We start from the raw sequence: 23,857 nt of genomic DNA on the forward strand, positions 1-23,857 counted from the left end.
TCTAGTCTTCGATGTGTAAATCAGCCCGAGTTGAGATCGTTGGCAAGAGGAGTCGGGACTTGGCTTGATAAAACAGAAGAAAGTATTGCCTTTGACGAAACCAATGACACTCAAAAGCCGGCCAAGTAGAGACTCTGAAATGGCAACCAAGACAAACGTGATTCTATGATGTCTAACTGCACACACAGCCTGCTCAGGGTATGCTCCAAGAAGACCTAACGCTCACAACTCTAAAGTTCGGATCCAGGCTCGTACCGGCTCCGACTAGATACACACCTTTCCTTTTTCTACGCCATGATCGTCTGACCGCCATCTTTAGTCAGTCTCGACCGGACCTGGACCCGCAACGACCGATGAGCCAGCCGCTGAACCGCAACCGGCCTGCCCGTCCGTCCCTCTCCAAGACCGATGACCGCGCTCGGGGCGAAGACGAGAGCCTCTCCGGTATGCAGGCCGACAATCATGGCGAACAGCTCGAGAACGGGGTCCTTTCCCTCAACCGTGACGGACCTCACGTCTTCCGTCTCCTCCCGCCCGGACACCGTGACGGACATCGAGGAGACCCCCGCCAGGTGGCTGCGGAGCGTGCGGAGCCAGTCTGGGGACGTGAAGCGGTGGACCACCGTCATGGAGCAAAGATCAAGGAGCTTCGTCGAGACGGTGGGCTCCTGGGTCGAGATGATGACGCGCACGCCGAGGTGGCGCTGGAGGCGGATGGTCTCGAGGAGTGCGGCCGTGAGCGCCTGGCTCTCGCTGGACTCCTTCATGTACTTGTGGGCTTCGTCGACCGCGACGACGCGTCCGATGGCCGATTCCTGCTCGAGGAAGAGAGAGAGGCAGATGTTGAAGAGCGAGCACGCCATCTCCGCCGTGACGCAAGGGCACGACAGGTCAACGATCGTCAGCTGACTAGACTACGAGACAGTCGGTCAGCTAGCCGTGCCTGAGCTGGTTCGAAAGCAGGAAGTGACCATACCTTTGCTTGCCAGTCAACGGTGGGTTTTCCAACCGCGGCGTTCCCCTTGCCCTTGACGACTGTACCCTTGGCCATGAAGCTTTCCAAGGTGTCGAGGCGCTGGCTCAGTGGGCCTCGTTGCGCCGGGGTCAGGTCCGCCACGTCAAGGTGCTTCTTGAAGGTGGTATAACTGAACCCGGATCCAGTGGACTGCTGGTCGATGCGCATGTCTCGGAGAATCCGGGTCACCACGTGCAGGTAAAGCGGCATGCCCCCTTCCCCGACCGCCATGAGATCAAGCATGCGGCGAGTGTTGAGGTCCCGGTCGCTGAGCATGAGAGGCTCGACCTTGACGCCAGGGATGCGGCCGTAGATGCCCTGTGCATGGGTCAGCAATGGTTTGTACCTGCATCTTCCAAGGATGGCGGTGGTACCTGAACGGTGCGGATGTTCGTCGGGGCGCAGAGGACCCTGACCGACACCTCCTTGCTCGACGCGAGGAACGCGGCCTCGCACGGAAGCCCGCCAGAGTCGGACACGAAGCTGTCGTAGTGGAAGACGATGCCCGTGAGGGGCGTCGGCAGCTTGCCCAGCCGGCTCGGGATGAGGCAGTTCTCCAGGAGGCACGCGAGCGTGTTGCTCTTCCCGGAGCCCTGGCTTCCGCAGATGAAGACGCTGGACGGGCATGTGACGTTGTAGAAGAGACGGGAGGCCCGCGGCGGAGCATCTCCGGACCTGTTGGCGCCGAAGAGGCCGAACTGGGGCGGCGGCGTGGATTGCACGACAGGGACCGTGAGGAGCGGGCTGCTCAGGATCTCGTCCAGGTGCTGCTTGTCGGGGCCCAGGCTGAGATGGCTCATCTGGGCTTCGATGTCGTCGTTTTCTTCCGGGGACATGGTGCTGGAGGGCTCGTCGAGTAGACGGACGTCGGCGAATCGGGGCGAGTCCGATGACATGATGTAATAAATGCAGAAGTCAAAATTTTCTGAGACGATAATCCTCTGGGCCCCTTCTGAGAGGGAGGTGAAGAAAGTTTTATATAGCAGTTTGAAGCCGGGAGATCACGCAGCAAGTTGCAAACGCAGGCGGCTGAGTTTAAAACTGGCAATCCAAATCTGGCTTGAGATTCTTTGAGCATAGCTTAAATCTCGTCACTTCAGCCATGAGCGAATATCCAGCTGGGACCTAAGATGCACCAAAGATTAGGAGACGACAATGACTGGAAAGGGGGGAGCAAGGTAGAGATAAAGAAGGGTTTGGGCAATCTGCTGAGCATGGCCGTCCAAGTGAGTCAGACATAGGGAGAACATAAAAGGAGCAAGTTGTGTTGGATGAACGGACGAGACAGGGAGTGGACTTGCTTTGGTGAGATGCTTGAGTGAGTGCTGCAGGATAGACAGTAGATTCTGTCTCAGAGGCCTATTGGGGAGGAAGGATAAAGGTGTCAAGGAGCGTGAAAAGAATTGCTGCTCTTGCATGCGTGGCGAACAAGGAAAGGGGGAGGGAGGTCGCGTTTATTGCAACAATCCTTTGTTGTGCAGTGATATTGATGGCTATGCTGTGGGCTTTCCAGGAAGAGAGAGCATGGCCTTGGCATAGAAACTCTTGGTTGCCTCATGCACTGCGATTGCAAAAAGCTTGACCTTAACCGGGGTGTGTGTGTCTGAGCCAGATGCGCTCCTAGGCAGGGCCTGTTCTGGCCTACCCTACCAGACATGGGTGGATAGCTGTACTTGGTTGTAGTCGACTTCCATCTTTTCAATCCATTGCTGCTATAGAGCACTGTGTCTACCTCCAGCTCGAGACATTTAGTTGCTTGTACTCCACGTAGACAGTAGATGAGTTGCGGAAGTGCGAGTTACATAGTATTCTCTCTTGTAGAAACAAAACTCTGGGCACCCGTTAGCAGCAAGCCCGCGCAAGAGAATTGCCGAGTCGGGCTTCGATGAACGGTGACAGGGCCCGCAATGAATAGTCTACATTACAGCCTGAAAAGAATGCTGGTTTGGTTAGTTGCCATGGTCTTGTAGGTCTGGCTGACATCGAAACGCGAAGTCGCAGGTCAATGGGTCCTGAGCACAGTACTTTCACCCAGCAGCTTTACGTACCCAACTAGGTGTCTCTCCAGCACATTCATCTCTCTATCTCTCTCTATTTCCTACAACTCCCAAGCCAAAAAGATGCAGAAAAGCCAGAACCCATCGGACATGATACAGGGTAGCCCAATACCCATGACTTGTTCCACGCTGACGGTGTCGTGCCAAAATGGCAGCATGTCACCGACCCACAGCACAACCCCCCGCGATGCTAAAAGACAGCCCCTGGAGCCACTATCCAATCAAACCTTCTCCCGTCAAGGCGGTGAACCTTCCGAGCCCCCGTGCCGGCCCCCGGAAGGGTCCGCACTGCAGCCCCCACACGACACGGCAGAATCCCCCTCCAGACATAGATAGCTCCGCCTCCAACACCCAAGCTTCCCTCGTCCACTCACAACATCCGCCGACGACCTCGACGAACAAGCCCATCAACATCCCTATCCGCACTCTGACACCGTCGCCAGCCTCCTATTTTCATCTCTACCTTCAGGCCATAACGGAACGCACCCACAGCATCTCGCACCGAAGCCGCCCACGATGGCGCCCTCCCTCCGCGCTCTCCTGGCCCGTATCACGACCATCCTACCGACATCCCAGACGCCCTTCACCTCCCCCTCCTCCCACGACATCACCGCCGCCGACGCCAACGCCAACGCCAACGGCATCGCAGTCACCCCCTACGAGCCCCTCTCTGGCGCTCCCTCGTGCCCGATCGACGGCCCGCTGAGCTGCCACAACGCTACGGGCCCCGTCAACGACGCCTGCTGCTTCGTCGCCCCCTCCGGCCGCCTGCTCCTCACGCAGTTCTGGGACGATACCGTGCACGCAGGCGGCGCCGAAGAGGACTGGACCGTCCACGGGTTGTGGTGAGTTTTTTTCTTCTTTTTTTTATATCCCTCTTCTTGTTAGACGCTTTTCCTCCCCCCCTGGTTTCCCCCGAGGGGCAGGGTAGCGCTATCTATCGGGAGGAGTGCGGTACTGGTTTTGCGGGAGAGCATCGGATTCTTCGCCGAGATGGAAGACATCGCTGACACGTCCGCCGCAGGCCCGACCTCTGCGATGGGAGCTACAAGGCGTACTGCGGCATGACGCCGCACTTCAACAACATCACCGACATCCTCCAGCACTACGGCCAGGGTGACCTCCTGGCCTCCATGGAGAGGTATTGGGTCGCTGCATAGTGAGTCGCCGGCCATCCCTCTTTTCCCCCTCAGCCCCCTCCCTCATTTCCGTTTATTCCTCCCCTTTTCCTATTACACCTTCGCATCTCCCGGCCGGCAAGCCGCGGACGTCCGGCCGCCTGAAAAAAAAAAAAAAAAAAGCCCAACTCCCCACACTAACACTTTGGCCAGCGGCACCAACAACCATCTGTGGGCCCACGAGTACAACAAGCACGCAAGCTGCATAAACACGCTCTCGGCGTCCTGCTACGCCGACGCCTACGCGCCGGGCGTCGAGGTCGTCGACTACTTCACCCGCGCCTTCTCCCTCTTCCGCCAGCTCGACACCTTCACGGCCCTCGAGCGCGCGGGCATCGCGCCCTCGCACTCGAGGCGCTACCCGCTCGCCGACGTCCGCAGGACGCTCGAGGAGCTGAGCGGCGGCCGCGTCGTGCTGCGCTGCCAGGGCCGCGGCCGCGACGTGCTTCACGAGGCGTGGTACAGCTACTTCCTCCAGGGCAGCCTGCAGACGGGCCAGTTCGTCCCGGCCGGCGGCCTCGGCGACCATGGGGACGCGAACAACTGCGCTCCCGAGGTCAGGTATCCGCCCAAGAAGTGCAAGGGCAACTGCCCCGGCTCGGAGGAGCTGTGAGCCTCGGAGGGCCGGGGGTGGCGTGTGTTGTGTAGGATGGGGGGGGGAGGATGCTGCGGATATTGCGTCTTTTGTCCTGTGTATGTATTATGTATGGTAGGATTCGGAGCAATGGTAAATTACGGGGGAAGGGGGGTGCGGCTTCTTTTCGAAATGAATGGCGTTCTTGGGGCAGGGAATGGGAAGGGCGTTTGTTTGGGTTGGCTCATCTAATCGTATACATGATTCCATCTATCCAATACTACCCAGAGTTGCTATGTTTGCCCAGCGGCTCACCGGCAACTGTAGCTGTCACACAACCTGCCGCGTAACAGATCAGGACGGATGTCTCGGTGTTGCCGCTGTGCACGTTTCGCGACCAACAACAAGACCACAACGCAGTATGCGCTCGCTGCTGACGGCGGCGGCAACTGATCGGCAATCGACCCCTGGTGTTTCAGCCCTGTTGGACTTGTGGTGATTGCCGACGAGGCTGCACAGTACGATGTACAGGACACAGCCATGTCGTTTGAAACCGTTGTTGAGAGATGAGGTGAAAGTCTAACCGTACCGTTTGGTGGTGACGTGCACTGTTGTGGCTGCTGCGACCGCAAACTCAATGACAGTTCATGGACGACGTCACAGGTGGCATTTTTCCACAGATGGACACAGCACCGAGCGCGATGGATGCCCAGCCGCACGTCCCGTCGCCTCATCGACGGCACCTACTTAGCCCCAGGCACGATGGATTTGTTCCCCCTTCGGCCGGTGGTGTCAAAAACACCTGTGCCTCCCGTGTCAGCCTTGCATGCAGCTGTGTCCTGTTCAGAACACAAAGCCGAGGCAGGAGGAGGTACGGATCCTTGGAGGGCCTGTACGTACAAGTAAGGTAAGGTAGACAAGACTGGCGATGCGCTGAAGAAAACGGGTGCATGCCTTATCGGACCGACCGCTGGTGCTAGATCCAAAGCGGCCTAGGCCTTGTGGAGGTGGAAAGCAAGTGGTGGGCTGAGAGTTGAGACACAGCACGCAGAACTTGCATGACTGGCATTGCCTTGCTTTTCCCTCGAGGGTTGGTGGGCGCTTTGCTCGAGCGCTGGTTCGTCGTTCGGTATTTGGTGATGGAAGCGGGGGTGGTGGTGGTAGTGGTGTTGTTGTTGTTGCTGCTGCTGCTGCTACTTGCTACTGCTGACCGTTTCCCTTGGCGCTGTCATCGACAACGATCGGAGCAAGGTCCTCCTCGGTTGCTCGGATCGCCCGTCGAACGCGGGAGCTCTGTGGTGTCGGTGATATCCTACTTTGAAGACTCCATTTCGACAGAGAAGAAGGATCACTGCTGCGGGCTTCATCGGCTCCGGTGCCACGAGGGCTAGGACAAGCAAGGGGCGTGAACAGATTCTTCTTCAGCCCTGCCGATGTTTATCCAAAGGGGACGGACAGTACAAATCACAATGTAACATGCCAACGAGAACGGCTGCGCTGCATGACCCGATGCTGCAGTGGCGGACATAAGAGGATTCGTATGCGCTTGATCCGGCTGCTGACATGATGACAAGTGCCCCCTTCCATCTCATTCATCGGCCACGGGTGGGCCGGTACGACAGCAGTTCTCGTGGGCTTGGGCAGGGCGTTGGCAGTCGTGGCACCCAGAGGCAGTGCAGCGCTGTCGAGTTAGTTGCTGCACGTTTGCGTCCATGGCTGCTGAGGCGGCGGCGGCAGCTAAGTTTATCGCCTCGTACCGCCGCCTCGCCGGCCTCCGCCACGGGCCTACAAGCGGGAGACTGCCGAGGAGGCAGATGCCGCTACACCGTTGAACGGAATTTGCTGAACGTTTGATGTGGGCACACGACATCAGTGCCGACTGGCGACTCTGTCGAGACATCGTATCGAAGTCTGGGAGATATGTCGGTTCTGCAGCGGTTTGCTGACGTGAACCTGGCCTGACCTAGCCTGCCTTGCCCGGTAAGCTGTGACAGGTCGACCGACGGCTGAGCAGGCTGGCAGCAGGGTTCGAGCGTGCACGACCAGCGCCCTGGTCCGTCAGACCACACTGATCGCCCGGACAGTCCAGTCTGCTAGCTGCGAGCAGCAGCGGCGAAGGAGGGAGGGGGTGGTGAGCCGGCCTGGTGTGTGCAGTCACCCGCGGGCCGCGAAATGATAGGTCGACTGAAGCGAGTGGAAGCTTTGTGGAAGCCTTTTTGGAAGCCTCTCCTGCTGTGTTGTCGTTGCTGCTTAGGGCGATCTGGGGATGACAGGCTCAGGGGTGATTGGTGATGGTGGGCGAGCGAAAGTCTTTGGAAGTCTCTCGGGGGGGCGGGGGGACGCAAAGTGAGATTGCTCGCCAGATTCAAGATCGCCAGGCCTGCCGCATCTTCATCATAGGAAGGGGGAAAAGTTGTCGTTTGGACTTGGCAACAGCCACTGTCTTGTATGGTTCGAACTACATAGTAGATGGAAACTGCCTCCCATCGAATGTTTGGTTGTTGATTGTCGGTTGGCTGTTGGTTGCGTGGGAAAAGCCCCATCCTGTGTTACGGCTTCTTCTGTTGCCATTGCCGTCGAGTGACTGACTGGAGTCGTAAATTACCTACAGCGTGTTTGTTATGGGAACAGACGCAGCGCACGTTGCCGCTCGGAGACGGTGCCCCCTCCAATCATCTCAATTGTCGGACGATCACCATGTTGTCGAGACCAACAGAGTTCATGCTTTTGCTGAACTACTGGAAATTAGCGGCCTCGAGAATAATGGGCGCAGTTGATCCGAGCCCCATCGGGAGACGAGACGGCCAGCGTCGAGAGGGGCTTTTGAGGAGCGTTGTCGATTCCCTCCCAGGACCCAGAAGGAGGATCCATCATCACTGACCGACTGCTCTCAGCTTGACGGTACAGAGGAGGAGTACATAGCGCGTAGGAAGAAGAGGAGGAGGAGGAGCAGTTGATCCCCATGGGCCCCACCCCATCAGTGCGCCGTGTTTGTGGCTGTCGGGGGTACGCACAGCAAGGGATGTCCCTGGCACAGCCGTTTCGTATGGCTCTATTTTTCGAGCATCACGGTCTCAGCAAGACGAGCGCCAAGGATCAAGAGGAAGCAACGACGCTGCACAGGAGATTTGAGTGGAACACGGGGATTGTTAGCAACATCACGGCGGGGGGGGGGGCTCGACGCAAGCAGATGGATCGTGGCAGAGTTGAGACACAAATGCCGACGCCGAGGCTCAGAGAGCAGAGCAGAGCAGAGCAGAGCAGACAATGAATGGCCCGGCACAGCGTCCGCCAATGGCCCCAATAAAACAAAGACACGGCGTGGCGCACCGGGGCATTCGTCAGGCGCTCGTGTTGCCGCGATGACCAGTCGATAGGACAGTGGGCGAGGACATGAGGGGGGCGGCGGCGGCGGCGGTGTCGGCGTCGTCACGAGACAGCCAGCCGAGGTGGCCTGCCGAGATGGCCAATCCCCCCCAAGCCCAGTCAGCCGTCAATGTCGTGTCATAGTGTATACATGGTATATCAGTATAGGCTGTCGCCGGAGAAAGACTGGACATGCGTACAAAGGAGAAACGGAGCAAAGTTGCCAAAGTGAGGCGAATGGGAAACCCAACCTGTGGGATCGACTTGGGCGATTGCGTGTGGAACGTACAGATCCTCACTCAGTCGGGTACCGCGCGAAAGAGCACAAAAACAAAACAAAAAACAAAACAAAAAGCCGCCTCGGCTTCCAGCAGCGGACTTTGCAGGAGTCCGAGTATGTTGCAAGGTCAGCAGCGTGTTTGTCAGGGAGGAGGGCGAGTGCTCTGAGTTCCGAGCTGCGGACTGAGTGAGGTACATCCATACAAAGGTACAATGGCGGTGCGACGTTGCAGGCGGCGTCTTCCGTGTTTGCGTGTCCTGGGCTCCTGGCGGCCTTGATCTTGATGCTGCTTGCCATTGCCCAGCCCCCGAAGGCGTTAAGCCGGCCAACCAACCCACTGGAGTAACCCACTGGAGGCGGCGCAAGTTTGCAACAATACAGGGCAACTACTCAGCATCCGTACCCAAGGTAGACAGACACTAGACTCTACTATACAGGTATAGCATAGTGAACTGGCCAAGCAGCCAGTTCTAGTATTGTCACGGATTGCAGGACCCATCCCATCCCATCGGCTGCTGCTTGCATTGACGGAGCAAATTTGAAGAAAGAAAATCTCGAAAAAGTGGAGGTGGGATGGATGGTTGTGGGTGGATGGATAGATGCCTCGAATGTTGAGCGTGAGGTGAGGTGAGGTGAGGTGAGAGTAAGAAAGATGGAACCAAATCGGGGAGACGAGGCACACCGCACACTCCCACAGTAAGACTGCGATGGCATGTCACTGTAGGGAATCATTCCAGCCCTAGCACAGGAGAAGGTGCTCCTCGACCTGCCTGGTTTCTTGTGGTTTATCACCGCCTTGGTCACCGTGTGCCCGCACAGTATATTCTGATTTTCATTGCCTTGTCTTGCCTCTCCTTCCTCCTCTTTTGCCGTCTGTGCGCCTGGAGCCACACACTATGCCCGATATACACTAGCGCCCTATCTATAAGCAGCCTAGCGGGGAATGGCCAAGGCTTCCAAACAACCAGTGAAGGAGCCTTCCTCCTTCCAATCCCACGACTTGCTGTGCTGCTGCGTTGTCGCTTAGCCTACAGGTACAGACCTACCTACCTACCTACTAGGTACCTATCTCGCTACAAAGGACAGTGTCCTTTGGATGTCCCTCTCTGTCTCTCTCACACTCTGCCGCTCCACTTTACTCATACTCATCCATGACCCCTGCCCCTGCTGCCCTGTCTGTCCTGTTGTTCCCATCCTGTCCATCTTTTTTCCTTCCCATTTCCCTCCGTCCCAGTCCACCTCTTCCACTTTCCCTCTCTTCCGCCCACATACACACAACTCACTCTCTCACACGTCCTCCTACTCGCAACTCCTCCACCTCCACCGACCCTCACCGAGAAACCCATCCGGTCCCCTCGTCGAAAATTCACCACCTGGGACTTTTTTGGGCTTTCGAGGTGACTCGACAACATCGTCGTCCAGCATCCGATAATTGGGCAGACTTTTCCTAAGCGATCGCCCTTCTGCACGGACGAACCGAAAAGGTCGCAACGGGCGTCGCTGCCCCGGATTTTGGCACCATCCTCCCCCGCGTTTCCTTCCCAGCGACTGCATACAGAAAGTCCGAAAGGGCCGAATACCCTCTCCATCCCTCGCGTCGCTCTCCACGAATACCCTCCAAGAACCTCTACCACCTCCCTTATCAATCTTGATTCCCCGCAAAACTCAAACCGCCTGTTCGGCCTTTCGTCCTTTGTCGATGCCAACGCCCACGTCGCTCCGCCGCCGCTCTCGCTCGGAATAGCATCTTCTCACCCACCGTCTCGGGAGTGACCATCGACGACACGAACCCTTCCCACCCTTCCCCCCCACAAACCGCCACGACGTCTTCACCACACGTCGCCAACATGACACAGGCCGTCAAGCGGGCCTGTGACGCCTGCCATCGTCGCAAGGTCAAGTGCGACGGCGTCAACCCGTGCCGCAACTGCCACACGGCTCAGCTCTCCTGCACCTACAATGCGATCCCACAGAAGAAGGGCCCCAAGGGCTCACGCGCAAAAGTCATTAGCGAACTGAGGGAAACGCAGCGACAGACCAGCCTGTCCGCCAGGGTCCAGAACCGCATGAACGGAATCCCGAACCCTCCTGGCCCCGCGGCCCTCGCCCCGACCCCCGGCCTGCTCTCGGCCGATCTTGTCAAGGAATGCCTCGAGTTCTACTTCGCAAACCTCTACGAGAAGATGCCCATCCTCGACCGCCGCCAGATCGACCTCCAACTCCCCTACATGGAGCAGAACCGCGATACCTACTGCCTCATGACCTCGCTATGCGCTTTCATGATGCTCCAGCCCGGCATGTCGATGCCCCCGGGCGACCCCTACAACCTCGATGTAATGCCCGGCGCCACCATCGTCGCGAGTCAGCTGCTCTTGGACGAGACTTTGCAGGTGCGCAAAGGATACGATTACCTGGAAAGTATGACTTTCAACACCCTCGCCACCAACTTCTTCGTCTACGGATGCTACCACGGCCTCGAACTCCACGACAAGGCTTGGTTTCATCTCCGGGAGGCTGCAACCATGATGCACCTCAACGGCATGATCAAGGAAGAGACATATCACGGTCCACAATGGGACAACGCCGAATCGTCTCGCAGGAGGCGCCTTTACTGGCTGTTCTACATCATGGAAAGGTAACAAGAGCTCCCCCCTCTCAACCCCGTTCCCGTGCTTCGTGTGCTAAATGGAAAATCGTGCAGGGCCCACGCCATTCAGCGCCAGCGACCTTTGACACTGCAGGCCTCCATCAACCCCCCCAACTCCGCCGACGACCCGAGCGACCCCCTCAGCCATCAGCTCAACAGCTTCATCATGCTCGTCAACCTATTCCGCCCCTTTGACGACGCCTTCACCACCGTCTGGAACAAGACCCGGAGCAACCTCTACGTTGCGACCCTCCAGAAACAGTTGAACGAGGTCCTGCCTACATATCTCTGCCAAGATGGCCAGCTGTCAGACCTGCGCACGAACCAGCAGTGGCTCAAGAGCACCGTCTGGCAGTTGACACACGGCAACATGAACTCGCAGAACGAGGAGAGCATGAACTTCAACTACCCCGTTGATCTGTCCCGCGAGCTCTTGATGACCTTGGCATCTCACTTCCCTGGACAAGGCATGGAGTTGATGGGATCCGGTTTGGTAAGTTGTTCTGCCACAGGCCGTTTTTGCCTGCACCTGGCTGACCAAAGTCCTGCAGATTGAAAAGCTGTTCGAGATTAGCTGCAACATGACCGATTTCCTCGCCGTGCAACCCGCAGCCCGCGACCCCTTCACTGTCGGTCCTCGCGAGCAGCTCAACCAGACGCTCAACATTGTCGCCGTCCTCCGTCACGGCGACCACCGCTTCTTGCCCCTGCTCCTGAGCAAGGTTGCCGAGATCATGCCTCGCCTGACCAATCCCATGCTGCAGAACGCTCCCGAAAACTCGAACCTGGGCAACATCGATATTTTCGATGGTTTTGGCAATGCGGGCATGGCTCAGCCGCCTCCTCAGATGCAGATGCAGATGGACACCGAGTACGAGCGCAAGTTTCCTTCCGCCGACTACGAAAAGAAGTACAACATGTCGGACGTCACCAGCAGCAGCAGCGAGACCAACACCGTCGCTGCCTCGTCCACGGGTGCACCGTCCGTCCCTCCGGTGACTGCTGCGGATATCAACTCGCCTTTTGCTAGTTCACCCGCCATTATGTCTCCACCAATGGAGTATCCCCACAACGGAATGAACGACTATGGGTGCACTCCGATGCCCGATATGGTAATGAGCCCGATGGGCCAAAACGGATCGGCGATGAATGGATCAAGCACCATCAACACTCAGCATCAACGCCAGCAGCAGTCGCATCACTTGATGCAGAACCAATGCATGACGCCGCAGCAGCAGATGCAGCCCGGCATGAGTCAGCATCACCCTCACAACATACAGCAAGGCAACATCAATTCACCGTCGATCCAAGGGCAGCAAGGCCTGGGATCGGGCTCGATTCCGACATCACATCCCATGGGTCCGGGTGGGAATAACCTGATGAACTCCATACCCCGGCAGCAGCCGCAGCGCACTAGCAGCAGTTTCGCCATCCAGCAACAGCCGATACCACGCACCGTGGGCGATTTCCATGCTCTGCAACGGGCAAACTCCGACATCCCGGGTCTATCCGGCATAGCCACGGAGATGGATTTTAACACGCTTCGTTGAGCGCATTTGATGGTTTGGCGTTGTTCGATTTATAAAATTATTTGGAGCATTTAGTTGGCTCACTGCCACGTTCTATTTACCTTTTTGTTACAAGTCAGGAGCACCCTGACTTTTCTTCTCTTCGGCCCATTTTCTTTTATTTACGACAACAGTTCGACGATTCCTGCGATGTTGCGCGCGCGGTTAGACACCGCGGCCCACCAAAGGTTTGGTGGATCGCTGCGACAGAGAAAAAAAAAGGGACTTGGGATTGGATCAACGTCGCGAAATGCGGACTTTTTGTACAGGTTAGGGTCGCGCAGGAGCTTACACCTGTCGATTGGGGCATGGGACTGGGTGTTTTTGGGCGTCTTGTTTTGGTCGATTATAAGCAACATCAAGAGGAGGATTTGAGGGTATATGAGCATGGCTGGCGTGGAAGTGGGTATTCTGGCTACGGCCGAGGTTAGTGTGCAGAGGCAGCGATAAGTTTGTCGACTCGGACTCCGTCACGATGCACGAACAAAGGTTGAATAACGTGTTTGCACGCAATTCGCAGACGCATGTCTTCCCACCGAGACTAGAAGAATGAAGAAACTTGAATTGACATCTCTCCCCTTTACAACTTGTACGGCAAACATGACAGCCAGCCACCCTTTCCTTTGCGTACGACCCTTCAGAAGCCATGATCAACTACAATCGTATGTCTCTTGAGGAAAGGGCCAAAAGTCTACCTAGGGAGCTCGAGGTTCCTCATTTGGTAATTGTTAATCAACCTTGCTTCGCTTTTTTGACTACGGCTCTAAATTCCTACGGCTGATGTGAGAAAATCACTGGGCAGCGACCTACGTCAAGGGCGTTCAACTTGGCGGGACGTACGCATTCTGCCAAGGCAACGATAGAGATCTTTGCCCCGAATAGGAACTTGGACGTTGATGTACTTACTGTCTTACTTCTCAACGCCTGTTGGTGAACAAAAGTGCTTGATTCAGATCCTCCCGAAAAAACCAAGACATCCCGAATTCCGCTCTTTCGTATTCCGAAAAGAGCAATTACGTGTACCGATGCCTCGTTGGAGACAGCTGGAGAGACTCGCGATGCAGGAAAGTGTCTATCGAGTTTGCCTCGGGCAAAGGCTCTGGGGCTGAGAGAGAGAGAGGCGGGGGATGTGTCGCTGTTCTATCCTTCGCCCAGTATGATGTGACGTAACGGAGGCCATCAGGATCGAGATGCGAGGATTGCTATTCCGAACGATGGCTGGACGTGTCGATGAGCGTGAGCGCCGAGGGTTGTATAAGAAGCAGTCATTTTCCTCGGTTCGGTGGCCTCTCACTTGCCTTCTCATCAACCGATCTGATCACTCTCATCATAACACACACAAACACACAAACACATAAACACAAACCAACAACCCCCCCCTCAAACCAGCGTCCAGAGAACTACCCATAAACCAAGACCAGAAAGATCCTGCAGTCAAAATGCGTTTCACCGCCATCGTAACAGCTCTTGTTGTGATCGCAGCCGGCGCCGTCGCCGCCCCGGCGGAGCCCATTGCCGGTACGTCACGCGTTGTCTCGGTTCCCCTCCTCTCCCCCTTCTCCATTGTACCCGGTTCGGACGAGCTAACTTGGCCGCGATGTGCTTGTCTGGAGGAAAAGAGAACGCCATCTCGCAGCGCGATTGCAAGAACTCGGACAACTATCAGACGTGCATCGAGACGGGCTGCCCGATAGGCGCGCCGGTCCAGGCGTGCATGCTGTGGGGGGCGAACTGCTACATCATCCACTGCACTTAAGGGGGGGTTGCGGAGGCCGGAAGGAGTAGTCGTGGGGTTGGACTCCGGAATACGATGGTTTGCTTTGGTTTGTTGTTGTGATTTCGAGGGCTCCTCTGGGGTTCGTTCTGTCCCTATTTACTACTTTGGAGTTACCGGCAGATGCGTATTTGCAGAAATACATACACTCTTTCAGTCATGGACCTGATCACATGTTGATGCCAAGTCCACGATTTCACTGTTTTGTCTTTCGACCACTGGTCATGTTGTATTTTTGAGTGTTGGCGTAGATGACGCCGTACCAGGTGTCCATGACGGGGCCCCAGGAACTCGCGGCTTTTGATGGTGGGCAGCTGCATCCCGTCCTTTTAGACGATCTCCGCGGTGTAGTAGGCCTCGTAGTGCTCACGTGCGACGAGGACCGGGGTGAAGGCTTGATGGTTGTGGACGGGCTCGCTGCTGTTGAGATACACTGGCGTGAAGGCGTCGGCCAGCTCGGAGTAGCCGATGCCGATGATCGGTTCCGTCCGAAAGGCCCCGAGGTGCTTAGGATATGACGGCTCCATCAAGGGGATCCCCCCTTTTCTTCATCCGGGCCGTCTGGGGAAACGCGTATTCCCCGAGAAGCGTTTGCGCGATGTGCGTGTAGTTGTCGGTCGGAGCAAGTTCGTCCATGGAAAACGGAGGCGCCATGGTCTCCGAGCTTTAATTCAGGACGAAAGTTCCTCCTCGTCCCTCGTCCGACTTCGGTCCATTTGTACGCGAGACCCACGAAGTCGATCTCGACGGTGCAGTTCCAGCCTCGCTCGCAGGCCTCAATGGCGTTTTCCTGGCCCACGATCGGTCGTTGCAGGTGGGTGCTCACGTGCAGGAACTACGCGACGTTCTCCCTCGGCGCCGTGTGGTAGTCAAAGAAGTACGGGTCAGATTTGTTGCTGCTTGTGTTGTTCCAGTAGCTCAGGGACATCTGGCTCAGGTCCTCGGTCTTTCCCCCTTTTCGCCAGTCCGCCGTATCCTCTAACCGAAAGTTTAAGAAGCGGACGCCGGTGCAGGTTGTGTTCTGGGCCTCCGATCTAGGGACTGCGGCCAGCGTGCTGGTCAACAGAACGACAGCCAGCGGAGATATCCCGAGCAATCGACGTCAGGTGTCATGTTGATGAGCTGTGTGAGATCGCGAGACTCGCCAGTATATAATGGCCAGCGCAGCAGCCGTTTTGGCTTTACCGAGAAACTCTCTGTTCACTAGCGAAAATGATGTCTCGGGGGCCGCAAACATGTCGTCTCTGGTGGCATATGAACATCGAACAATCCAAGTAACGATTACACCATATCTTCCTCATGCTTTGTTTCCCGGTTGCGTGCCCACGCCTCTCGTTCCGAGATCGTAAAGCTAGACAATGGTGTGTTACGCAAAGCCCTAGCTGGAATCCCCGTCACGTCGCGTATGATCGCCTCCAGCGACCTCTTGTCGCCCAAGAAGGCCCCTTCCTTGGAGTAGAACTCGACGAGTTGAGGGGCGATGAGCTCTTGAAGTGTCCAGCCTCGTGTGAACCAGCGACTGCCTCGCAACGCAGCCTCACACGTCGTGATGCCTGGCGGCGGATCAGAAATAGAAGGACAGGAAACGTCGGACAAGTAAACATAGCATCGTTTCGCGCCACGGTACCACTTGAACATGCTATTGATTGCAGTCTGAAATTCGACAGCATCGGATTTGTCAATACAACAGGTGTCTACCCAGAAATGCTGCAGGCCATGTCTCTTGGCCTGATCGGCGCAGAATCTGATCTTATCGTAGCCAGATTTCCGTTGCCAGTCATTCAAGTTCTTTTCGACATCTTCGTGGACGACCTCATCAGCGCCCCAGGTGTGGGAAAGGATTGCGTATGGAGGAGCATCGTCAGCGCGCAGGTCGGCCGTGAGGGTGTAGTTATTGGCGTTGTCGCGTTGTAACAGCCGCATTGTAGAGTATTGCCAGGGGCATCCAAGTTTCTGTTCTGGCAAAGAAATCTCGATCGTCGGATGCCTTGTTAGCGTGAATGGCATCAACATTATCAGAGCAGAATATCAGGCTATCTCAGCTCTCGACTGAGGCTGAGAATGCGGGGTAAGGCAGACTGGTCGATCACTTATCATGCACAATATTTAATCCATACACAATCACGTTGCTCTATGTTAAGCTTAGTATGCTTCTTTCGTTGAAACCGAAAGACATCCTCAAAAGATACATCGGTACCATCAAGGACTACGAGGAAGGATCTAACAGATCTTTGGTGGTGAATCAGTTAAGGTCCACCCACCGAGTAGTTATCAATAGCCACCACAGACGCGACAGCCACAAGAAGTACCAAGAGTACAAAGAGTACATACCCCACACAAGCCGGTGTCTGAAGCTAGCCTAATCTGGAAGACCCCCTCTGAAAAGGTACCTGTCGGCTTGTTGACTTTTGCAACATGACTGTCTCGCGACGGCCTTGGACCTGCTGATGACTTTTCGTAGTGGAAATCCTGATTCTAGACGCTATTCCTATCTATTTATGATTATAATAGGCCGAACACCAGAAGGCCGGAAATAAATGCCATTCAAGATTAGATTGTTCTAACAATAGGTCGGATGGCGGACACCGGCAGTGCTGGAGGCGGAATCATCATCTAAACGGCGAGACCTTGTTAAAGCCGGCATCGGCTGTTGTACACGAAAAGAGAAAGGAGACAAAATGAGAACAGATGGAGTTTTATGTCAAGAGATACCATACCACCCAGGAGGCAGTCGTCGTCATCTCCACTACGAACGCGCGCGGCACACGTTCCTAACGGTTTGGATGCGCCCCAGGTCCGTCCTGATCCTGGGCGGCAGCTTTTCGAACTGCGACTTGGGCATGCCGCGGCGGATGGCGGCGGCTTCGCGGAAGGGCTGGCGCGAGACGCCGCCGCCGAGGAAGAAGCCCAACATGGTCATCAGGGCGTTCTTTGGATCGTCGACGAGCTCGTACAGCGTCAGGGCGGCGGTGGCGGCCTCGCCCACGACGCGGAGGGCGACGGCGATGGCGACGCGGCCCAGGCTGCTGGCCACCTGTCCGGCCGCGGGGATCATCATGAGGACCATGTTGAGCCAGAAGAGGATGTTCTGCTTGCGCTCGCGCTCAATGATCTCCTCGCCCGCCTTGGCGATCTGGCGCATGTTGTCGACGGCGTCGGTCAGGAGCATGGCCGGCAGGGCCGCGGTGGCCAGCATGTCGGTGGAGCTGGCCTCGTACAGGTTTCACTGGGCGAACCCGAGGGACACGGTGGCGCGGTCGTAGATGTTCTTGAACGTGTCGTAAGACTTGCTGACGCTGTCCTTGGGGTCGTCCATGGCCGCGCCCGGCTTCATCGTCGGGAAGTTGTGCCAGTAGACGGATGACTTCTTGAAGCACTCGGTCGAGGTGTCCGGCGACGTCCTGTCGCCTGCGACGCCTTCGCAGCCCTTTCCAAAGTACGCAAGCCGCTCCCCAATGTTGACCCAGTCCTGCGGGATGCCGTACGCGGCCATCAGGCCCTCCCAGAAGCCCTGCTCGTTCTTGAGCGTGTAGGTCGTCTCGACGGGGACCGGCAGCTGCTCGCGTAGGTTGTTTGATATGGACGCAGGGCAGTTGACGGTAGTTGTCTTCTTGGTGGTGCCGGGCTTGCAGTCGGTGGAAAAGTCGCACATGGGGTTCGTGCACGCCGCATGATTCTGGCAACCTCTGCAGCAGATGACGGTCCGAGTCTCGGTACAGGTCCAGTTGCCCGAGGCCTGGGCCCCCTCCATGAACTTGTTGATCTGGTCTGGGACTTGTTGCAAGACTGACCTTTGATAGGCCTTGAACTTGTCGTCGTACCCGTCCCTCAAGATGCTGTTATAGTCAGAAAGGGCAGTGCCGAGGGTGTTGAGCTGCGTCTGAAGGAGGTACTTGTCGACACAGTGTTGCGGGATGCTCGACTTGGACTTTTCGACATCCTCCAGCGTGGTGTATTTGGATGGGCAAGGTGGGAGCATTGTGCCCAGGATAACCTGGTCTGCCAGGTCGTTGTCGACATTTCCGCTGTTTACAAGTTAGCACTTGGGATGTCCGTCTTCATGGTGGGACACAAATGGACAGTGTGGCGCCGCTGTGAGACTCACGATCCGGAAGAAGACAGCAGCCATGCGTTAATGACGGAGGTGAACGGATGTTCGTTGGTGTTGATGTTGTCCTTGGCCGGAATGGGATCGGACCCCTCTGCGTCAATCATGTTGGCTGACCCAATGGTATAGAGGTTATAGAACCAGATCTGTCCGCTCTCTTCCACGTGGACGAGATGCTTCTGGCAGGTTTGCGTGTCGATGCAGTCCTGCGTGTAGTCATCGAACCAGTTATACAACCCCGCGCCAAAGATATGAACGTTGGTTGACCCTGAAATCATCAATGCCCAGGCAGCTGCGCAGTGCGGCTCCGACTCTGGGCAGTCGCTGAAGTCGGGATCCCCGTTGAAGAGCCCGACCTGGTCCGTGAACGGGGCAGGCGCCTTGGGCTTTGGCAGGTAGTACGGGCTTTCTGTTTGAATCTGGTTCGACATCCTTGTTAGGCCTACGAGTCTCTAATGATAGAAGGAAGGGCTTGGAAGACTTGGTCCAAACGCCGGCACTTACGTTGCCCATAAACACGTCCTGTGCTCCCAAGAGGAGATACTGATAAAAGACGCAATGCTCCGACGCGGTTCCGTAGAGCCAGACAGGGCCGCCCTTGCTTTCGATCAAGATGCCACGAGCGACGTAGATATCGATCTGGGTCTGTGCCGGGCCGCTGTCAAAGTCGTGGTCCGCCACCCACGCCCACACATTCTCCAGATAGCCCGACGAACCCCCAGTCATATGGAGCAACATGGACCCGGCAACGCATTTCGGATTGATAGTACCAGTGAGCTTGGGGCAGTCGGCAGCAGTCAGACCGGTGCCCATCGCTCCGCCGATGCGGAAGTGCGAGTCCCACATGGCAGCAGAGCCCTGCAGGTCTTCGGCCATGTTCCACTCCATCAGAACTGCGCCTGGTGTAGGGCCCTTTGTGGTGAAGACGAGATCCTGGATCTCGACGCTCCCCTTTTCGCCCCAGTCCCCGACCCGCAACATAGTGTATGGGGAATCAGCGTCGCTGTAAGACTCTCCGTTGGCGACGATTTGGGCCCAACACTCGCCTACGATCACGGACCCGACCGGAATCTGACGAGTAACGGGGCTAGTTAGCACCATATAAACGAATGGAGTTGGGGAGTCAGGAAAGCCTTACTTGCAGAGTGGATTTCACAAGGTACGACCCGAAGGGGATGTACAGCGGACGACGTGTGACAGCTGCTAACGCGAGATTGATTGATAAAGCAAAAGTGTCGTCCGTAACGCCGTCACCTTTTGCGAGGGTGCCGGCATTGATGAAGTCGCTGGCGACAAGGTTCTCATACTGGGGCTTTTGGCGCCTATAGTATGCGCCGCCCTTCATGAGCGAGCCTTCCGTTGGGTGCAGAGCCGACAGCGGCCCGCTCTGGTATGTGCCACTGGGGTTCTTCTCGTCGTAAACCTTGCCGACGACCCAGGATCGGATGACGCGGCTGCCGCCCTCGAGCTGGGCGCCATCCGTTTCGTGATCCACGGCCTTACCGACGCCGAAGACCTCGACGTTGTCCAACGTAATAGTAAACTTCTCGGAGGGGGTGTTCCCGACGGGCGTGGAAACTGAGATACCCTTACTCATGCCCAGCAAGAACGAGTCCATGACGATGATGGAGCCGCCCCTGTAGTCCCCGGACATGCGGATTCCGTTTTCGGTAGTGCTCATCAGAAGACCCTTCCAGGTCCAGCCCCAGTCCCAGAGCATGTCGATTCCGGTGCGGCAGCCGACGAAGACCATGTTGATCGACGTGAACTGCTGGTTTCCACCTGTTGTGACCGGGTGTCAGTAGTGTGAATATAGGGTTAGAGCGTTTGGTCCCAGTAATTGGTCGTCCCAGTAGCCACTTACATCGAATGCCAATCTCGCCATTAAAGAAGGTCATATCGCCCATGAAACCACCACTCCCGTTTTCTGCGACTATGCTAGTGTAAGTCAAGGCGGGAAGCTAGCCCTTTTTTTTTTCTTTCTTTCAAAAGCCGGGAGAACTTACAGATACCCATATGGTGCTTGTCGGTAGACGGGGACTGGTAGAAGTCGACATTCTGGATGCTAGTAGCCTGGGCCACTTGCCAGTGGAGACCGGCAACGTCGTCCATGTCTGCGTCTTGGACGTCCACTATGAAATTGCGGAGCTGACGAAGAAAGTTGTTCTGTCCTTTGCCATCAGAAGCTGCCAGCCAAGATGACTAGAATGGAGACTCACCTGGTTGATGTACCACTGCTCCGCGCCTCCATTGCCGCCCGTGTACTCATCCACAGAGATGACGCTGAGGCCGGTAAAAGACTTGGCCGCCTTGATAATAGGCCGGACATTGGCCTGCGTTCCGAGTTCGGGTTGTGGTTAGCATGCCGGTCCAATCCAAACCGAGGGTTTCATTTCATCGGGGGCAACAAGGCTCTCGAACTCACGTTTCCAATCATCTGAGTGTTGTAGTAGGCAATGATGGGCGTGCTGACGAGGTAGGTGCCCGAGGGAAAGTAGACGATGGCCGGCTTGACCGTGGAGGCGCCGCAGTTGTTGCCACAGCGGTTCTGATCGCTCATGGCTCTGTTGATGGCCTCGGTGTCGTCCGTCTTACCGTCGCCCTTGGCGCCGTAGTCCTTGACGTTGCGGAACACCTTGTACCCGTCGTTGGCGGAACCGCCGAAGGGGACCTTGCCCGTGTGGCTGATGTCCTCCATCCAGAAGGTCGACAGAGCCCTCTTGCCGAGGCTGCCCGCAGCAGCGCTAGCCCCGGCGTCAGCCCCGGCCGGACCAAACATCTGCTCTTTGAGCTGCCTGATGTCGTCGGGAAGAGGCGGGTACTCCACGGGGACATTATGGGCATAATCTGCCTCGGCAACAATGGCGGCAGCAACGGCGATGGTCTCGTTGATGGCAAAGGCAGCGACATCATCTGCGCGGGCGCGCAAGCCGGCTGCGCCGGACCCATGCTTGGCCCAGTACGCGTTTGTGCGTGGATTGGCGAAGCGCTCCTTGTTTCGGGCGCTGGCCTCCTGCTGGGCCTTGCGGACAAGCGACCTGGCTTCCAGGACGGTCGAGTTGGCACCCCATATCTCACTTGTCGAGTTGCCCGCCGTCTGGAGCTGACGCCTGTGCCGCGGCACGAAGGGTGGCACGGGCGGCGCTGGCGATGTGGGATGCAAGTCCCGTTTCAGAGGTGAGCGTTCCTCCAGTTCCCCAGAAGTCGTGCTCAAGAGGGAGACTTTGGCTTGTTCGGCTGATACCAGGACCCTCTGAAGCTCGGCGCTATCGAGGTCTGGATGGCTGGACTTCCATTGGTTGACAAAGTCATCTATGAAGGTTGAGATGCTGGCAGGACCTGGAACGAATCAAGTCAGTTCACCATCAAAGCTACTACCAGATGCGGGAGGAGGGAGGGTGTACTTGTGCCGACCGCCACAGGCTGGGAGGTAGGGCCAGACAGTGGCGAAGAGCTTGCGCCCAGAGCTGCTACCAGCAGCCATAAACAGGAAGACTTGACGAACATGGTGATCAGATGACCATTTTTTTTCTGAGAGAGTGTGTGTGTAAAGGAGAGGACGGCGGCGGTCGCCAAAGTCAGCCGAAAAGAGTGAGTTGATGCCAAAGCGCTGGAGAAAACAAACTGAAGGAGACGAGACGGGAGAATTAAGCGTCCAGCGTCCACGGGATAAAAGGCCTCGAGATAGACAGCTGTAAGCTTACCGCTCAGTTACTCCTATCTACTCTGTAGATGCATATTGCAGTCAATGGGTGTAAGTGATAGCCAGGGTAGGTTCCTGCATTCATGCATACCGCGTGCGGCCGCGTGGGTATCCTCGTAAGGAACTTATGATATGCTAAGCGCGGGCACTCCTGCGTGCTAGTTGCTTCGGCCCGTGAGAAGTCTCCACAAAGAAGGCCACGATGTAGGGTTTTATTCTTTCATTGTTTAATGCTGACTGTATCGTACCATTTTCCAATTTCACTAGAGATGGAAAATGAGATAAGTTCAGATCCCTGGGAGCGGCCCCCTCCCTCTACTCCGTACTCGTGCCCGCCCCACCCAACACCGTTAACCACCTTATTAGGTGGTGCGGCTGGATTAGGCCAGACGCGACAGACCAGAAGTGGGACGGGCACGGCACGGGTAGCTCCTTGGTTCCTGATTCTGTCAGAAGCCGCCCCCTGTCCATGCATGCAGCATGCGCATCTAGATCCCAGAGTTGACAGGCAGAGAAGGCCGGCAGGCATCGCGTCCAATCTACACTAAAGGCCCCCACAGGCGTGCTTACATGGTACATACCTGAAGTAGGGGACTTTTGGGGGTCGCGAGGAGACACTTCCTCATCTAGAAGCAACGCAACCACCCAACAACAATCAGGCTATTCACAAGGCAGCTATCATCTCGCATCGTGAATGGGATGCCAGTTTGGGCATGACATCCGCCGCCAAAGTGCAAGATACCCACTCGTCCCCGTCAACATCAATCCGCCTTCCCTGCCCATCAGCGGACCACTATCGGGCTTCTCAACACTCTCCATACCTCCTCGTACAGCCCTTCGTGGGCCCCACCTTCAGCCCTGCTCCAGGCACCCGAGCTCACAGCGCGTGGGGCCCGGGTGCGCACGAGCTCATTTCCGGCACGGACACCGTTAACGTCAACCTCACCTCCTTACTAAATAGGCTAGAGTGAGTGGCCTCGAAATAGTTCTGTAATACCGGGTGCTTGACATGGAAGTATTGTAGGTTTTTGTTTGGGGGGCCAACGAACGACGAATAATTACGGGATTTTGCTTCCCTTTCGGCTGTGCGGCTCGGAGCGACGGCCCGTCAAGCGATTGATTTTAGACCCTGCTGCTCGTTTGGACCCCCTAGAAGTGAAAGTGCCAGTAAGATTCATGAGGATTAAAGTTGTTCCCAAGATAGACGGGCAATTATTCAATTCACAGTTCAATAAGGAAGAAACATCAATGATGAAAGGAAAAATTCGCGAGAAAAGAGGAGAAAGTGTGTAATTATGCGCAACTGTCCTACAAGTGAGCACATGACTAACTTGGTCAGGAAGACTAGCCTAGAGAAGATTCAGTTGCAATTCATCTCCGCAACCGAGAAACGTAACCACTTTGCAAGTTGGATGGGCGGGCTCTAGAGTGTCTAAAGAAGGAAAGGTGAGAATTGGAAGGAAGGGTAGAGGGGACTGAGGAGAGGCCAGGGCTCTAACTACCGTTACCGTCGACTCGTTGCAGTTGTCATATCTATGCCTGAGAAAATAAGTACAGAGCCGTACTAAGCCTAAGAGTGCTATCTAC

At 56.3% G+C, this 23,857-nt stretch overlaps 10 protein-coding genes across 10 annotated transcripts; 3 read left to right on the forward strand and 7 right to left on the reverse strand.

Annotated features, from left to right (window-relative positions):
- Positions 1-287: 287 nt before the first annotated feature.
- CH63R_13116 (uncharacterized protein) lies at positions 288-1,911 on the reverse strand (the record flags this gene model as incomplete). The annotated part of the gene is made up of 3 exons (XM_018308090.1): positions 288-914; positions 977-1,333; positions 1,390-1,911. 3 exons carry the CDS (start codon positions 1,909-1,911, stop codon positions 288-290), a joined length of 1,506 nt encoding a protein of 501 aa, XP_018152507.1.
- A 1,677-nt stretch (positions 1,912-3,588) lies between these two features.
- CH63R_13117 (ribonuclease T2 family protein) lies at positions 3,589-4,863 on the forward strand (the record flags this gene model as incomplete). Its single annotated transcript, XM_018308091.1, has 3 exons — positions 3,589-3,917; positions 4,097-4,231; positions 4,404-4,863. The coding sequence occupies 3 exons, from the start codon at positions 3,589-3,591 to the stop codon at positions 4,861-4,863; spliced, it is 924 nt and encodes a 307-aa protein (XP_018152508.1).
- Positions 4,864-6,024: 1,161 nt separating this feature from the next.
- Positions 6,025-6,389, reverse strand: CH63R_13118 (uncharacterized protein; the record flags this gene model as incomplete). Its single annotated transcript, XM_018308092.1, has 2 exons — positions 6,025-6,251; positions 6,293-6,389. 2 exons carry the CDS (start codon positions 6,387-6,389, stop codon positions 6,025-6,027), a joined length of 324 nt encoding a protein of 107 aa, XP_018152509.1.
- Positions 6,390-8,165: 1,776 nt separating this feature from the next.
- Positions 8,166-8,767, reverse strand: CH63R_13119 (uncharacterized protein; the record flags this gene model as incomplete). The annotated part of the gene is made up of 2 exons (XM_018308093.1): positions 8,166-8,278; positions 8,674-8,767. 2 exons carry the CDS (start codon positions 8,765-8,767, stop codon positions 8,166-8,168), a joined length of 207 nt encoding a protein of 68 aa, XP_018152510.1.
- Positions 8,768-10,317: 1,550 nt separating this feature from the next.
- On the forward strand, positions 10,318-12,667 carry CH63R_13120 (C6 zinc finger domain containing protein; the record flags this gene model as incomplete). Its single annotated transcript, XM_018308094.1, has 3 exons — positions 10,318-11,105; positions 11,172-11,610; positions 11,669-12,667. 3 exons carry the CDS (start codon positions 10,318-10,320, stop codon positions 12,665-12,667), a joined length of 2,226 nt encoding a protein of 741 aa, XP_018152511.1.
- A 1,457-nt stretch (positions 12,668-14,124) lies between these two features.
- CH63R_13121 (uncharacterized protein) lies at positions 14,125-14,441 on the forward strand (the record flags this gene model as incomplete). The annotated part of the gene is made up of 2 exons (XM_018308095.1): positions 14,125-14,203; positions 14,299-14,441. The coding sequence occupies 2 exons, from the start codon at positions 14,125-14,127 to the stop codon at positions 14,439-14,441; spliced, it is 222 nt and encodes a 73-aa protein (XP_018152512.1).
- Positions 14,442-14,788: 347 nt separating this feature from the next.
- On the reverse strand, positions 14,789-14,986 carry CH63R_13122 (uncharacterized protein; the record flags this gene model as incomplete). The annotated part of the gene is made up of 1 exon (XM_018308096.1): positions 14,789-14,986. The coding sequence occupies one exon, from the start codon at positions 14,984-14,986 to the stop codon at positions 14,789-14,791; it is 198 nt and encodes a 65-aa protein (XP_018152513.1).
- A 754-nt stretch (positions 14,987-15,740) lies between these two features.
- Positions 15,741-16,382, reverse strand: CH63R_13123 (HET domain-containing protein; the record flags this gene model as incomplete). The annotated part of the gene is made up of 1 exon (XM_018308097.1): positions 15,741-16,382. One exon carries the CDS (start codon positions 16,380-16,382, stop codon positions 15,741-15,743), a length of 642 nt encoding a protein of 213 aa, XP_018152514.1.
- An 823-nt stretch (positions 16,383-17,205) lies between these two features.
- CH63R_13124 (Exo-1,3-beta-D-glucanase) lies at positions 17,206-17,655 on the reverse strand (the record flags this gene model as incomplete). Its single annotated transcript, XM_018308098.1, has 1 exon — positions 17,206-17,655. One exon carries the CDS (start codon positions 17,653-17,655, stop codon positions 17,206-17,208), a length of 450 nt encoding a protein of 149 aa, XP_018152515.1.
- A 27-nt stretch (positions 17,656-17,682) lies between these two features.
- CH63R_13125 (Exo-1,3-beta-D-glucanase) lies at positions 17,683-22,074 on the reverse strand (the record flags this gene model as incomplete). The annotated part of the gene is made up of 9 exons (XM_018308099.1): positions 17,683-18,484; positions 18,565-18,986; positions 19,072-19,638; positions 19,706-20,349; positions 20,432-20,500; positions 20,574-20,733; positions 20,787-20,900; positions 20,993-21,906; positions 21,972-22,074. 9 exons carry the CDS (start codon positions 22,072-22,074, stop codon positions 17,683-17,685), a joined length of 3,795 nt encoding a protein of 1,264 aa, XP_018152516.1.
- Between the last annotated feature and the right edge of the window lie 1,783 nt (positions 22,075-23,857).

This window comes from Colletotrichum higginsianum, chromosome 9, assembly GCF_001672515.1.
Source record: "Colletotrichum higginsianum IMI 349063 chromosome 9, whole genome shotgun sequence".
Lineage (NCBI taxonomy): Eukaryota > Fungi > Ascomycota > Sordariomycetes > Glomerellales > Glomerellaceae > Colletotrichum > Colletotrichum higginsianum.